Source organism: Oncorhynchus mykiss, chromosome 19, assembly GCF_057628025.1.
Source record: "Oncorhynchus mykiss isolate SJ-2025 chromosome 19, ASM5762802v1, whole genome shotgun sequence".
NCBI classification, from domain to species: Eukaryota; Metazoa; Chordata; class Actinopteri; order Salmoniformes; family Salmonidae; genus Oncorhynchus; species Oncorhynchus mykiss.
Window position 1 is genome coordinate 43,300,004 of NC_143040.1, and position 15,222 is coordinate 43,315,225.

The 15,222-nt window shown below is 42.3% G+C and overlaps 1 protein-coding gene across 4 annotated transcripts; it reads left to right on the forward strand.

Moving 5' to 3' along the window:
• Positions 1-610: 610 nt before the first annotated feature.
• On the forward strand, positions 611-5,386 carry LOC110497720 (JNK1/MAPK8-associated membrane protein). Of its 4 annotated transcripts, none has more exons than XM_021574031.3 (7): positions 611-779; positions 981-1,060; positions 1,211-1,365; positions 1,545-1,751; positions 2,536-2,717; positions 4,091-4,167; positions 4,273-5,386. In XM_021574031.3, the coding sequence occupies exons 1-7, from the start codon at positions 776-778 to the stop codon at positions 4,489-4,491; spliced, it is 924 nt and encodes a 307-aa protein (XP_021429706.1). In that variant the 5' UTR covers positions 611-775; the 3' UTR covers positions 4,492-5,386. The 4 variants fall into 4 exon arrangements, with proteins under 4 accessions (XP_021429706.1, XP_021429708.1, XP_036810591.1 ...); XM_021574033.3 differs by having other exon boundaries at positions 613-733; XM_036954696.2 differs by having other exon boundaries at positions 630-733; positions 984-1,060.
• Positions 5,387-15,222: the final 9,836 nt, after the last annotated feature.

Here is a 15,222-nt window from a genome sequence, read left to right on the forward strand (position 1 = left end):
AGCAGAAGCCTTCGGTACTGGGTGTAGTAGTGAGATTCTGCTGGGTCTACTTGGGAGTGAAATAGTAGACCAGGTAGCCCAAAGGGCTTTAAAACAAGATATAATTCATATTAGAGGTGATGCGATGCAATATTAGAGACCATTGTGATAGAAACGGTGCGACAGAGCCCAAGGACCTGCATTTATATGCCTTCCAAAGAAAGGTAGGTGGGCCAAGATTCAAGGGTCAGACAAGGAAGGAAGAGAGTCTGCTCAACTGCGTCTAGGACATTGTACATTAAACTCTTCATTATATCTGGTTGGCAAGCATGCAAATGGTTTGTGTATGGAGTGGTGAAACAGTGAAGCATGTGTTGTTGTATTGTTGTAAGTACTGGTAGGCCTATGTGGAAGAGGATTGATGTGCAGGATTATTGAGGTTGGATGGGGATGAGGGGGTTGGAAGGGATTTGGGGAATGGGGGAGGGTTTGTTAGAAGGGCTCTTTTTTATTTTCTTAGTAGTACAGGATTAAGATAGGAGGGTTTAGTTTATTTTAATGTTTGTTTCTTTATGAATTTAGTCTGTAAACTGTGATGGACTACACACTCCAGTACAGTAGGTGGCGGCATGTACTTCTAACGTTTGTTTGCGGACTACCATAATATTATAATAGATGAAGAAGCAACTTCAGGCTGATCGCTTGATTTAGCAGAAATTAAATCGTTGGATACGTCATAAACATATTCTACTAAGTAATGTATTAACGCTTAATCGTATGGAGGTTGACTAATAACATGGGTATGTGGCTACATTGTCTGCACAATGATGGCTTTAACGTCCCGTTGCCTAAGCCAGACAAGCCACTATAGCTAGCTAGCTAACTATTAGCTAGCGTTACTTGTTAGTTGTTAGCTAGCTATTATGCTAAAGTACATATTGACGTCTGCAATATTGTCAATAACTGTATTGTTGTATTACTTACTCCTGGCTTCATTACAGCAGTAGCTATGAGTTCAACTTGTCCGGGACTGTATTGCGGCAAGACGTTAATAAATGGCTCCTTTGATGGAGAATGTGGGGTGAGTAGCTCCAGCTGAATGTTAACAAACGTCATCGATCTAGCAAGGCTGTTGAAATGGCATTCTACTGTAGCTACTGTAACACTAGCTATGTTTCCGTAACCTAGTAGTAGCCTATGCCCACACACTAAAATGTAGTTGAATGATCAGGTATGTCCCAGAGGAGAGAGGACTAGCATGCAGAAGATCTGTGAGAAGTGTACAGAATCCCCTGAACTTTATGACTGGCTGTACCTGGGCTTCATGGCAATGCTGCCACTGGTTCTACACTGGTTCTTCATTGAGTGGTATTCTGGAAAGAAAAGGTAATGCCTCACATTCAGGCCAAATTAACCAATTATGTATTTGGTCACCATAACCCATGGCCAATAGGCTGCATATTGTGACATTTACTTTTTTGAAAAGAGGATTTTAACATTGTCCTGTAGTAGCCTACTTGGTAACTCGCTTTAATGTTTCTGATATTATGTATATTTTTCTGCAGCTCCAGTGCCCTCTTCCAACACATAACTGCCCTGTTTGAGTGCAGCGCTGCGGCTGTGCTGACTCTACTGGTCAACGACCCAGTGGGTCTGCTGTCTATCAGGTCCTGCAGAGTCCAGATGCTGTCAGACTGGTACACCATGCTGTACAACCCCAGCCCAGACTATGTCACAACTCTACACTGCACGCAGGAAGCAGTCTTTCCCCTGTGAGTAGCCTATGCCTATGTTGTCCACGTCATGAATTGGACCTATACACTTTGCACTTGTAGGGCTGCTTTCACAGCTAGTCCTGGACCAAAAGCATGTTGAAATAGCTTTTTAGTCCAGTATTAAGTTCAATCTCTGTCTCAACTGTCTCCTAATGAACTGATATGAATTGGCAATGAGTTGAACATGTAAGAGATAATCAGCAAGGGGCTATGCCTTCTATTGAAAATAATGAACGACGTGGAAGGTGTATTCCACAACGCGCTAGCAAAGTGGAACTAACCTTAAACGGAGTTGCATTATTTTCCAGAGAAAGCATAGAGCCCTAAGTTGATTGTCCTTTTTATACCATGGCTATAAATTAACACATTTGCCACTAGAAATGTGTTCATTTGCAGGTAGAAATGTGTTCAACGTCCACTGAAGTAGCTAGCAAGTTTACTCGATAGCTACAGTAGTTGCCGTAGTTTAGCTAACCAAACCATCAGTCCTAGCTTGCTATTATGAAAGTCGATTTCAACATGGCAATAATTTTTTCAATGTGACTTTCTCTTTCAAAAGCTATAGCCATTAAATTCTACCGTGATGATATACCGTGCGTTATAGAGAAATAATGCACGCTCTAGAATGCTCTTCAAGCCATTCAGAAACGAGTATTCAACAATACCATGGTATAAATGAAATTGGTTGGTATGTTCAGAGCATTGTGCACACCATCAAGCACAGTGTGATGTGAGCTGTTTTGTTAATTGAATAACATGGTTTATCATATTGTGTTCGCAGGTACACTATGGTTTTGATCTACTACGCCTTCTGTCTGGTTTTCATGATGCTCCTGCGTCCACTCCTGGTCAAAAAGATTGCCTGTGGTCTGGGGAAATCTGACCGCTTCAAGAGCATCTACGCTGCTCTCTACTTCTTCCCTATCCTGACAGTCCTGCAAGCTGTGGGAGGCGGCCTCCTCTGTGAGTATGCTTTCAGATGAGGGTCCAGTCAGGTTCGGTCTAGTCAGGTTAAGTCCAGTTTGCATTTATATAGTATTGCTTGTTACATAATTGATTTATGTGAAATGCATTCTTTTAAAGAGCGACTGCCTTTAAAAAGCAACAAATCCCTTTTAAAATGTCATCAGTCAGTCAGAAATGGTGTAAATAGGATCATTTTGGTCATAAAGTCAGTCTCGTCTATAACAGAGTTTGGAACATCCGTGTGTCACAACTGGTAAATTAAGGTTGGGTTTTGATTTATGTCATTTTCCCACTGACATGGGGAGAAAAACTGCAGTGGTTGCACTCTATCCAATAGCATAGACAGTGAGAAGGACATGCCCAGCAGCTCTGAATTTGTTTATATAAGACAACACGTTGCAAATTTTTTTTACACACCTCCAAGACTGAAATCTTAAATGTCTAATTAGCAACAGAAAAACACACTTGCCAATCGGCATGTTCAGTCGCTCTTGAAGGCCAGAGGTCTTGTGGCCTTGGAAGCCCAGGATTCTTATGTTCTGTTTGAAGGACTGAGGAAGTTCTCTTCAGGACGACTATAAATATTTATGGAGTACGGTGGAGTATGCATGGAAACTAGTGACACGTTAGAGTAGCTGAACCAGGCATACATGGATGCCAGAGTCGACCTGGGTTCAAATCCAGCGAATTGGCGGATTTGAACCCAGGGGTTTTGGCGGCGGCAGGTAGCCTAGTGGGGCAGCAGGTAGCCTAGTGGGGCAGCAGGTAGCCTAGTGGGGCAGCAGGTAGCCTAGTGGTTAGAGCGTCGGCCCGAGCTGACGAGGTAAAAATCTGTCGTTTTGCCCCTAAACAAGGCAGTTAACCCACAGTTCCCTGGTAGGCCGTCGTTGTAAATAAGAATTTGTTCTTAACTGGGTTCAAATTGTTCTCAACCTTGCCTAGTTAAATAAAGGTTAAATATTTATATTTAAATGATTGCCCTTTGACTCACCAGACTATCTTTCCAGTCTTTCTAATACTTTACTAGCCCTTCAAAAATTAAGAAATGCAAAACTAGTAAACATTTTAAGAAATGCAAAACTAGTCCTTTTATAATTTAAACAAAAATAAGTCCAATAATTTGCATGGGTTGAACACCAAAGAGGTTGTTTCTGAATTCTTCTGCCTTGCAACAAGCTAGTGGTAGGAAAATACACGGACAAAACATGGAAAAAAAACTAATACGGGAATGCCTCCAGAGGGGAAACATAATTTTTGCTCAGAGCAAATCAAATGTGAGTGTTAACAGCCAGCGCTCGCATTCAAAAGCAAAATCCAAAACTGAAGTTCTCCAGACTTCCAATGACTTTGGTATTTTCTGTTTATTTCAGATTATGCTTTTCCATACATTATTTTGGTGTTGTCCCTGGTTACCCTGGCAGTGTACATGTCAGCCTCAGAAATACAGGTAAGAAACTCCTTATTTTATATTTACTTAACATTTGTGATCAATCAGTCAACATCATTGTATTAGAACATATCCAATTTCCTATTTGTTTACTCCTATCCATAGTCTTTCAAGAATCTCATTGCCAAGAAGAAGAGGTTGGTGGTGCTCTTCAGTCATTGGCTCCTTCATGCTTATGGCATCATCTCCATCTCCCGATTGGATAAACTGGAGCAGGACCTGCCTCTATTGGCCCTGGTACCTGGACCTGCCCTCTTCTACCTTCTCACTGCCAGGTTCACTGAACCTAGCCGGATTCTGTCAGAAGGCGGCAACGGCCACTAGAAGTATTATAGAGGGATGTGGGGATTAATATCCACCTATCAATTCAGAAGGTGTTGTGCAATAGACATATGGACAATAGTCTTTACTGACTCCTCTGAGTATGGTAGAATGATGACTGCTGCATGCAGGGTTGATGGTGTGAGTTCATCTCACAGGGAGAAGGAAGATTTTATTATATTTATGCAACTAAGGTGGAAAACAATCACCCTATGCACATACAGTATGTCTATAATCTATAAAGCTCCATATATGTGTTGTAAATTATTGAATGTTATTGTGTTGATGCTTGTGTACACTTGAATGTTGTTGTCTAAGGCCTAAGATGTACTGTTCCTCATTGAGGCTGTTATACATGTTGTGTATAAACATATTCACTCTTTAATATTTTATGCTCAACTTCCTTGATTGCTTTAATCGCCGATATCCTTGGTTGTTGTTTTGAAATCGATTGAGGTCTCTGGATTGTCCAATATTTTAAGTTAAGTTTTCTTGAGCTAAATCTAATGTGCCAAAAACTCTGAACACGTGCATATGCCCAGAGGCACATACAATGGTTCACTATAACCTAATAGTAATCGTTACAAGTGGATGCATTTAAATGATTTTGCTTGTAAGTTTTTTAAATGGAAATTATATTGCCTTTTCCCCATAAATTCTGTTGTGGAAATACACTGTTGAATAGTAAGCAAGTGAAATCGTGAATTTGTTTCATGCATGCTCATAGAATGCCTGTAAATGTATAACAATGAAAGTGTTGATTAGATCTATATAATTTTATTGCACTGTAATTTTAAAACATACAAAACAAGGACTTGACTAGCTAGATTTGACTATTGTGAAAACTCAGAAGTGTTGTTCAAATTTTCTGAAATAAAAATTACAAGTGTGTACCATCTGATATGACTTTCATTTGTTTTTAGTTTTTCTAACAACAGTTGTGTTGATGTAATTCTTTGTCTCACTTTAGTTGCTCTCTACTTTAAGTGTAATGTTTGATTTAGTTCTGGCCAACAGGAAACTCATGCCCTTCAGTTCTTCCTGTAGTATATTTTTGAGGTCCCCCAGTTGGAACTTCCTGATGTGGATCTTGGTCATGCGTCTGTGGATAACCTCCAAAATCTTGTGGTCTCTCTGAAGATTCCTGAAGTGTTGAATTAGTCATTAGATTTTATCAATAATAGCCAATACCATGACGGCCCTCGAACTTCACTGGACTTTATGGAAACCGTATATCCTGAGGCTGCATTTATTGTAGTTGGGGATTTTAACAAAGCAAATTTGAGGAAAGGCTCCCAAAATTCTATCAACATAGTGATTGTTGTACTTGCTCTGCTAAAACTCTCGACCATTGTTATACTACTTTCCGGAATGCAAAAAGGCCCTCCATTCGGCAAATCGAACCACGATTCCATCTTGCTCCTCCCCTCCTATAGGCAGAAACTCAAACCGGAAGCACTGGTAAGGGCCATTCAAAGCTGGTTTGACCAATCGGAATCCACACTTCAAGATTGTTTTGATCACGCGGACTGGGATATGTTCAGAGAAGCTTCAGCAAATAATTTTCGACACATATACCAATACGGTGAATGAGTTTATCAGGAAGTACATAGGAGATGTTGTACAGTGCCTTGCAAAAGTATTAATTCACCTTTACGTTTTTCCTATTTTGTTGCATTACAAAATGTTATTTAAATGGATTTTTATTGGATTTCATGTAATGGACATACACAAAATAGTCCAAATTGGTGAAGTGAAAAAAAAGTTTTTTTTCAAAAATGTAAAAAAATAAATCAAATGGAAAAGTGGTGCGTGCATATGTATTTACCCCCTTTGCTATGAAGCCCCTAAATAAGATCTGGTGCAACCAATTACCTTCAGAAGTCACATAATTAGTTAAATAAAGTCCACCTGTGTGCAATCTAAGTGTCACATGATCTCAGTATATACAGTTCAAGGGCCAAAATTCACCCAACTTATTGTGGGAAGCTTGTGGAGGGCTAACCAAAACATTTGACCCAAGTTAAAAAAAATGTAAAGGCAAGGCTACCAAATACTAATTGAGTGTATGTAAACTTCTGACCCACTAGGAATGTGATGAAAGAAATAAAAGCTGAAAAAAAATAATTCTCTCTACTATTATTCTGACATTTCACATGCTTAAAATACAGTGGTGATCCTAACTGACCTAAAACAGGGAATTTTTACTTTGATTAAATGTCAGGAATTGTGAAAAACATATTAATTGTATTTGGCTAAGGTGTATGTAAACTGCCGACTTCAACTGTTCTGAAAGGCCCAGAGTCTGGAACACCACTAAGCAAGGGGTACCACCAAGCAAGAGGCACCATGAAGACAAAGGAGCTCTCCAAACAGGTCAGGGACGAAGTTGTAGAGAAGCACAACATGCCTACATGGTAGGCATGTTGTTAAAATCAAATGATAAAACCCCCCAAAATCTATTTTATTTCCAGGTTGTCAGGCAACAAAATAGGAAAAATGCCAAGCGGTGTGAATAATTTTGCAGCCACTGTAATGCTTGTCTTTATACAACATTTTCAGATCGAAAATGAACAAATTACACTCCTTCTGCACATCTACAGTGGGGCAAAAAAGTATTTAGTCAGCCACCAATTGTGCAAGTTCTGCCACTTAAAAAGATGTGAGAGGCCTGTAATTTTCATCATAGGTACACTTCAACTATGACAGACAAAATGAGAAAAAAAAATCCAGAAAATCACATTGTAGGATTTTTAATGAATTTATTTGCTACTACAGCGATGCGTCGCTGTAGTAGCATGCTACTGACATATCACCATCTCTCTGGGGTTAGGCTTCTCTTCTTTTATACAGGCTATATATACACTATATATACAAAAGTACGCCTTCAACATTAGTGGATTTTGGTATTTCAGCCACACCCGTTGCTGACAGGTGTATACAATCGAGCACACAGCCATGCAATCTCCATAGACAAACATTGACAGTAGAATGGCCTGTACTGAAGAGCTTAGTGACTTTCAACGCAGCACCGTTGTAGGATGCCACCTTTCCGACAAGTCAGTTCGTTAAATTTCTGCCCTGTTAGAGCTGCCACAGTCAACTTTAACTGCTGTTATTGTGAAGTGGAAACGCCTTGGAGGCTCAGCGGCAAGTGTTAGGCAACACAAGCTCACAGAACAGGACAGCCGTGCTGAAGTGCTGAAGCGCATAGCATGTAAAAATCATCTGTCCTCGGTTAAAACACTCACCACCATGTTCCAAACTGCCTCTGGAAGCAACGTCAGCACAATAACTGTTAGCGGGGAGCAGCCTCAAATATCTAAAGAGTAAGCTACAAGCCAAACAAGCTTGTAACAATTGTACTTTAACTCCATCATACTCTTCTGATAGTTGAGCATTTTTTTACTCTATCGTTGCAATGTGTCTGTATCTATGTAATTATATATGTAGTAAAGTAAAACATAGGGACCACAATGGAAATAAGTCTCTGACTTTATTGTGCAATCCCTGTCACTTAATTAAAAAAAAAAATATATATATATATATATATAAACTCAGCAAAAAAAGAAACGGCTCTTTTTCAGGACCCTGTCTTTCAAAGATAATTTGTAAAAATCCAAATAACTTCACAGATCTTCATTGTAAAGGGTTTAAACACTGTTTCCCATGCTTGTTCAATGAACCATAAACAATTAATGAACATTCACCTGTGGAACGGTCATTAAGACACTAACAGCTTACAGGCGGTAGGCAATTAAGGTCACAGTTATGAAAACTTAGGACACTAAAGAGGCCTTTCTACTGACTCTGAAAAACACCAAAAAGAAAGATGCCCAGGGTTCCTGCTCATCTGCGTGAACGTGCCTTAGGCATGCTGCAAGGAGGAATGAGGACTGCAGATGTGGCCAGGGCAATAAATTGCAATGTCCGTACTGTGGGACGCCTAAGACAGTGCTACAGGGAGACAGGATGGACAGATGATTGTCCTCGCAGTGCCAGACCACGTGCAACAACACCTGCACAGGATCGGTACATCCGAACATTACACCTGCGGGATGATCCAGAGCACGAAGCCTCCAGTGATGATCCATGGCAGAAAGCCTCCATTGATGATCAATAGCCCGGAGCCTGCAGTGAGGATCCATGGCACGGAGCCTCCAGCTTTGATCCGCGGTCTGGAGCCTCCAGCGACGGTCCCCGGTCTGGAGCCTCCAGCGACAGTCTCCGGTCTGGAGCCTCCAGCGACGGTCTCCGGTCCGGAGCCTCCAGCGACGGTCTCCGGTCCGGAGCCTCCAGCGACGGTCTTCGGTCCGGAGCCCCCAGCGAGGGTCCCTGGCCCGGGGCCGCCAGCGAAACTGTCCCCAGTCCAGAGGCGCCACCAAAGTGGGGGGAGCCAGAGGTGGAGCTGGGTCTGCAGCCGCCTTTATTTCTATGTTTTCTGTTTCTATGTTTTGGCCGGGTATGGTTCTCAATCAGGGACATCTGTCTATATTTGTCTCTGATTGGGAATTATACTTAGACAGCCTGTTTTTCCACCTTAGTTGTGGGTGGTTGACTTTGTTAGTGGCCTGTATAGCCCTAGTAAGCTTCACGCTAGTTTTGTTATTTCTTGTTTTTGTTGGTGACAATCGTAATAAAAAGAAATGTACGCTCACCACGCTGCACCTTGGTCCGGTCATTTCCCTGACGACGTTCGTGACAGGTGGTGCATTTTATATGACACATTGAGTCGCACCAACCACTCCCACCAGTTAATTTTGATATGTCCCTAAGTATTCCACCTCTTCCACCCCAGCCTAAATAAATTCAGGAGAAGAAATGTGCTTAACAAGTCACATAATACATTTCATGGACTCACTCTGTGTGCAATAATAGTGTTTCAAATTATTTTTGAACGAGTGCCTCATCTCTGTACCCCACACATACAATTATCTGTAAGGTCCCTCTATTGAGTAGTGAATTTCAAGCACAGATTCAACCACAAAGACCTCTCATAGTAGGGCCCCAATTGGTAGATGTGTAAAATATCCCTTTGAACATGGTGAAGTTATTATGGATGGTGTATCAATACACCCAGTCACTACAAAGATAGACGTTCTTCCTAACTCAGTTGCCTCAGAGAAATGAAACTACTCAGGGATTGTGCCTGGAAAACATTGTGCCTGGAAAACTTACGGAGCTGGGGCTTGCGCGGGATATCCTACGAGCAAGACAGCCTGTCTTGACGACGGGGTGGAATTGGAAACGGCAGGATGTATAAACCTATAACCGGGCCCTTTATCTGTAAGAAAGGAATAGTAAAATTGTTTAATTAATTATAGCATGTTTTAAAATGTATGTACTAAAAATGTAGAATTAAATAAATGTTTTTAAAATTGTATCTCACCCTTTAACGAACGGGAATCTCTCGTTTTCGCTCTCGCCACGGTCTGTCGCGGGAAAATGGGCATGTGCGTTTCAAAACAATGTCTTATTTTTATACAATACAGTCTTTACTACAACAGACAGTTATAAACATAAACATTTAAAGGTTATTAAAAGTGTAGTACTGTGTCTAGTAATGATGTATAACTGTTGTACAACAATGTTTATACATAAAAACATTATTGCATGTTTCAATGTTGGGCAGTAAAATTGGTTAATTAATTATATAGTGTTTTAAAAGGTCTGTACTAAAGATTTAGAATTAAATAAATGGCTTTAAAATTGTATCTCACCTTTTAACGAATAGGAATATGTATTTTCGCTCTATCACCAAGCATGACCTGGAGAAAAAAGGCGTGTGCGTGTGCGTGCTTGCGTGCGCATGCGGGCATGTATGTGTGTGTGTTTCAAAACAAAGGGTTTTCGGTCTCTTCAATTGGGCGTTTGAAACTAACTTGGGCACTAACGTGCACAGAATCCTCTCTATTCAGAATGTATTTCCCCCAGAGGATGTGTGGGGGATGCATAAGTCAAACAGAAGGTGTTTTATCCGCAAGGTTGTAGGAAATCAAAAGGCAATACAGCCTTTTCACACACACAGGGCTGTGTGTGTGAATGATGATCTATCATTTAAGTGTGTAATATTACTCTCTCTCAATGTATACCCTTTCACTCAATGTATACCATAGTAACAAATATTATTTAACAACGTTTCAACATTCGGTATTGCAACATTTATGAAAGACAATGACATACAATTTTAGGCAATTATCAATATAATGTGCTCCATAGTGTGCAGCTGTGATAACTAGGTAATATATTCTCTCTCTCTCTCAGGCTATGAAAAAGACAAAAGACAGGACTCATGAGTGCTGAACTTATGCCCACTCTACAGCCACTCTGGTTATTATATGACCCTGAGGGTAATCTACGAACGTTGGAACATCTTGAAAAAACAATAAGGTGCACACGTACTCTTAAATGTCCACTCAGAGCATAATTAGGTCGGGTGGAAATGTACAACGGATCTCATCCCATAAAATGAAGAAATAGCCATAGCCAGATCTCGCTGCTTTCTCTTCAGTACCCCGTCTAATCCAGAAGATCTGTGCGTCCAGGAATCCATGTAAGTCCAACGAATCGGGAACCTTTCATAGGAACACCATAGTACCCTCCAAGCTCATCATCAAGCTCGAGGCCCGGGGTCTGAACCACACACTGTGCAACTGGGGTCCTGGATTCCTGATGGGTCGCCCCCAGGTGGTGAAGGTAGGAAACAACACCTCCCCTTCGCTAATCCTCAACACTGGAGCCGCTCAGGGGTACGTGCTCAGTCCCCTCCTGTACTCCCTGTTCACCGACGACTGTATAGCCAGGCACAACAACACCACCATTAATTTGCAGACAACACAACAGTGGTAGGCCTGATCACCAACAACGATGAGACAGTCTATAGGGAGGTCAGAGACCTGGCCGGGTGGTGGCAGAATAACAACCTATTCCTCAATGTAACCAAGACTAAGGAGATGATTGTGGACAACAGGAAAAGGAGGACCGAGCACGCCCCCATTCTCATCGATGGGGCTGTAGTGGAGCAGGTTGAGTGCTTCAAGTTCCTTCAACAACAAACTAGAATGGTCCAAACACACCAAGACAGTCGTGAAGAGAAACTACAAAGCCTATTCCCCCTCAGGAAAATAAAAATATTTGACATGGGTCCTCAGATCCTCAAAAGGTTCTACAGCTGCAACATGGAGAGCATCCTGACTGGTTGCATCACTGCCTGGTACGGCAATTGCTCGGCCTCCGACCGCAAGGCACTACAGATGGTAGTGCGTACGGCCCAGTACATCACTAGGGCTAAGCTGCCTGCCATCCAGGACCACTACACCAGGCGGAGGAAGGCCCTAAAAATGGTCAAAAACCCCAGCCACCCCAGTCATAGACTGTTCTCTCTACTACCTCATGGCAAGCGGTACCAGAGTGCCAAGTCTAGGACCCAAAGGCTTCTCAACAGTTTTTACCCCCAAGCCATAAGACTCCTGAACAGATAATCAATGGCTACCCGGACTATTTGCATCCCCCCCCCCAACCCCTCTTTTACACTGCTGCTACTCTCTGTTTATCATATATGCATAGTCACTTTAACTATACATTCATGGACATACTACCTCAATTGGCCCGACCAACCAGTGCCCCCGCACATTGGCTAACCGGGCTATCTGCATTGTGTCCCGCCACCCACCACCCACCACCCGCCAACCCCTCTTTTATGCAGCTGCTACTCTCTGTTTATCATAAAAGCATAGTCACTTTAACCATATCTACATGTACATACTACCTCAATCAGCCCAACTAACCGGTGCCTGTATGTAGCCTCGCTACTGTTATAGTCTCGCTACTGTATATAGCCTCGCTACTGTTATTTTTCACTGTCTTTTTACTGTTGTTTTTATTTCTTTACTTACTTATTGTTCACCTAATACCTTTTTTGCACTGTTGATTAGAGCCTGTAAGTAAGCATTTCACTGTAAGGTCCACACCTGTTGTATTTGGCGCACGTGACAAATAAACTTGTTGGGAGTGTTGTGTCACGCCCTGATCTCTTTCACCTGTCTTTGTTCTTGTCTCCACCCCCCTCCAGGTGTCGCCCATCTTCCCAATTATCCCCTGTGTACTTATACCTGTGTTTTCTGTTTGTCTGTTGCCAGTTTGTCAAGCTTACCAGCGTTTGTTCTGTCAGCTCCTGGTTTTTCCCAGCCTCTCTTTCTCACCCTCCTGGTTTTTGACCCTTGCTTGTCCTGAACCTGACCACTCTGCCTGACCCTGATTCTGCCTGCCGACCTGTACGTTTGCCCCGTCTGGATTTTTGACCTCTGACTGACCTGAGCCTGGCTGCCGTCCTGTTGCTGTAGTAAATGTTGTTACTTCGACACGGTCTGCATCTGGGTCTTACCTTATCCTGATAAGTTGTCTATCTGAAGAGGACCTTGCTTACATGCTCTTCTGTTCTTTATTGAGCTGTCCATGCAGATCGTCCATATTCCTTTCAAACAGGTCTGCAATAACTATGAGAAATGGAGTGCAAACTATCTAAGAAACTATTCTCACTATTCTACATGCCATTCTCTTTATGATCAGTACATAACAACTAAACTATGAGATAAAAGCTCTGAGAAAAGTTTTCAACATAATTATTTTGCCTTTTCAAACTTTATATTTTTAACTAAGTCAGATGGTTAATGCTGTCCATAGTGAAATAATTTACTTTGATACTACACAAACAAATGATGGAGATTATAGCCTAATATGATCAAATGGACCATATTACTTACATATTATTTTCATGGAGTTGTTTGATCTTTCTCCATTTCTCTGTTCTCAATTTTATGTTTAGGGATCAATGTAATGTGCTCCTCAAGTCTAAGTTTGGATTTTTCTAACCTGAAAATGAAACAGACAGACAAACAAACATAAAACATAAGTAAATATGACTGTTAGCCAAAGTAACGGGAAAGCAGAGTTGCAGGGTGACTCGTCTTGAGACACTGAGGTGTTCATCCATGACGTCTCCCTCCTCATTCCACTGAGCTTTGAAGCTGTCAGACAGCTTAGCAATAGACTCCAGGTGGATGGCCTTCACTATCTGGCCCTCCTTCATCTCACCATCTACCTGCACACATAACAGAAGAGCCCATCTACACAACGCCTTATCTACTAATGCATGAGAATCCTGACTTGAACCAAAACATTTGATCATATTACTCCAGTGCTAGCCTCCCTACACTGGCTTCCTGTCAAGGCAAGGACTGATTTCAAGGTTTTATTGCTCACCTACAAAGCATTACATGGGCTTGCTCCTACCTATCTCTCTGATTTGGTCCTGCCGTACATACCTACACGTACGCTACGGTCACAAGACGCAGGCCTCCTAATTGTCCCTAGAATTTCTAAGCAAACAGCTGGAGGCAGGGCATTCTCCTATGAGCTCCATTTTTATGGAATGGTCTGCCTGCCCATGTGAGAGACGCAAACTCAGTCACAACCTTTAATTCTTTACTGAAGACTCATCTCTTCAGTGGGTCATATGATTGAGTGTAGTCTGGCCCAGGAGTGTGAAGGTGAACGGAAAGGCTCTTGCTGTCTCTGCCTGGCCGGTTCCCCTCTTTCCACTGGGATTCTCTGCCTCTAACCCTATTACAGGGGCTGAGTCACTGGCTTACTGGTGCTCTTTCATGTCGTCCCTAGGAGGGGTGCGTCACTTGAGTGGGTTGAGTCACTGATGTGATCTTCCTGTCTGGGTTGGAGATCTTTGTGGGCTATACTCAGCCTTGTCTCAGGATGGTAAGTTGGTGGTTGAACATATCCCTCTCGTGGTGTGGGGGCTGTGCTTTGGCAAAGTGGGTGGGGTTATATCCTTCCTGTTTGGCCCTGTCCGGGGGTATCATCGGATGGGGCCACAGTGTCTCCTGACCCCTCCTGTCTCAGCCTCCAACAGCTAGGGTCAGTTTGTTATATCTGGAGTTCTTCTCCTGTCTTATCCGGTGTCCTGTGTGAATTTAAGTATGCTCTCTCTGATTCTCTCTTTCTCTCTTTCTTTCTCTCTCTCTCTCTCTCTCGGAGGACCTGGGCCCTAGGACCATGCCTCAGGACTACCTGGCATGATGACTCCTTGCTGTCCCCAGTCCACCTGGCCGTGCTGCTGCTCCAGTTTCAACTGTTCTGCCTGTGATTATTATTATTTGAACATGCTGGTCATTTATGAACATTTGAACATCTTGGCCATGTTCTGTTATAATCTCCACCCGGCACAGCCAGAAAAGGACTGGCCACGCCTCATAGCCTGGTTCCTCTCTAGGTTTCTTCCTGGGTTTTGGCCTTTCTAGGGAGTTTTTCCTAGCCACCGTGCTTCTAAACCTGCATTGCTTGCTGTTTGGGGTTTTAGGCTCGGTTTCTGTACAGCATTTTGAGATATCAGCTGATGTACGAAGGGCTATATAAATACATTTGATTTGATGAGAATTCTCTACAAACAATAGAGGCTCCCCCACATGACCCCACATACAGGCACATACCCTGTTGGGTATATTTTTTTGTATAAAGTTTTTGTCATTGTTGTTCTGAACTCACTTCCTGCAAGTTTCTGTGACATCGTCAAGTTCACCCCCCCCCCCCCCCCCCCTCCCCACCTGGTTGCGCCTGTTGGCCAATATGGATGACAATACCCTTAAAGCTGAGAGTCTGCACTATAACCTCACAGTCATTGTATTATTTAAAATCCAAAGTTCTGGCGTACAGAGCCAAAAC

Excerpts from the sequence above, each read along its gene's own strand:
- LOC110497720 (XM_021574031.3), top strand. Across the intron at positions 1,366-1,544 it reads TGGTATTCTGGAAAGAAAAG|CTCCAGTGCCCTCTTCCAAC; the intron begins GTAATGCCTCAC and ends ATTTTTCTGCAG. Across the intron at positions 4,168-4,272 it reads TGTCAGCCTCAGAAATACAG|TCTTTCAAGAATCTCATTGC; the intron begins GTAAGAAACTCC and ends TCCTATCCATAG.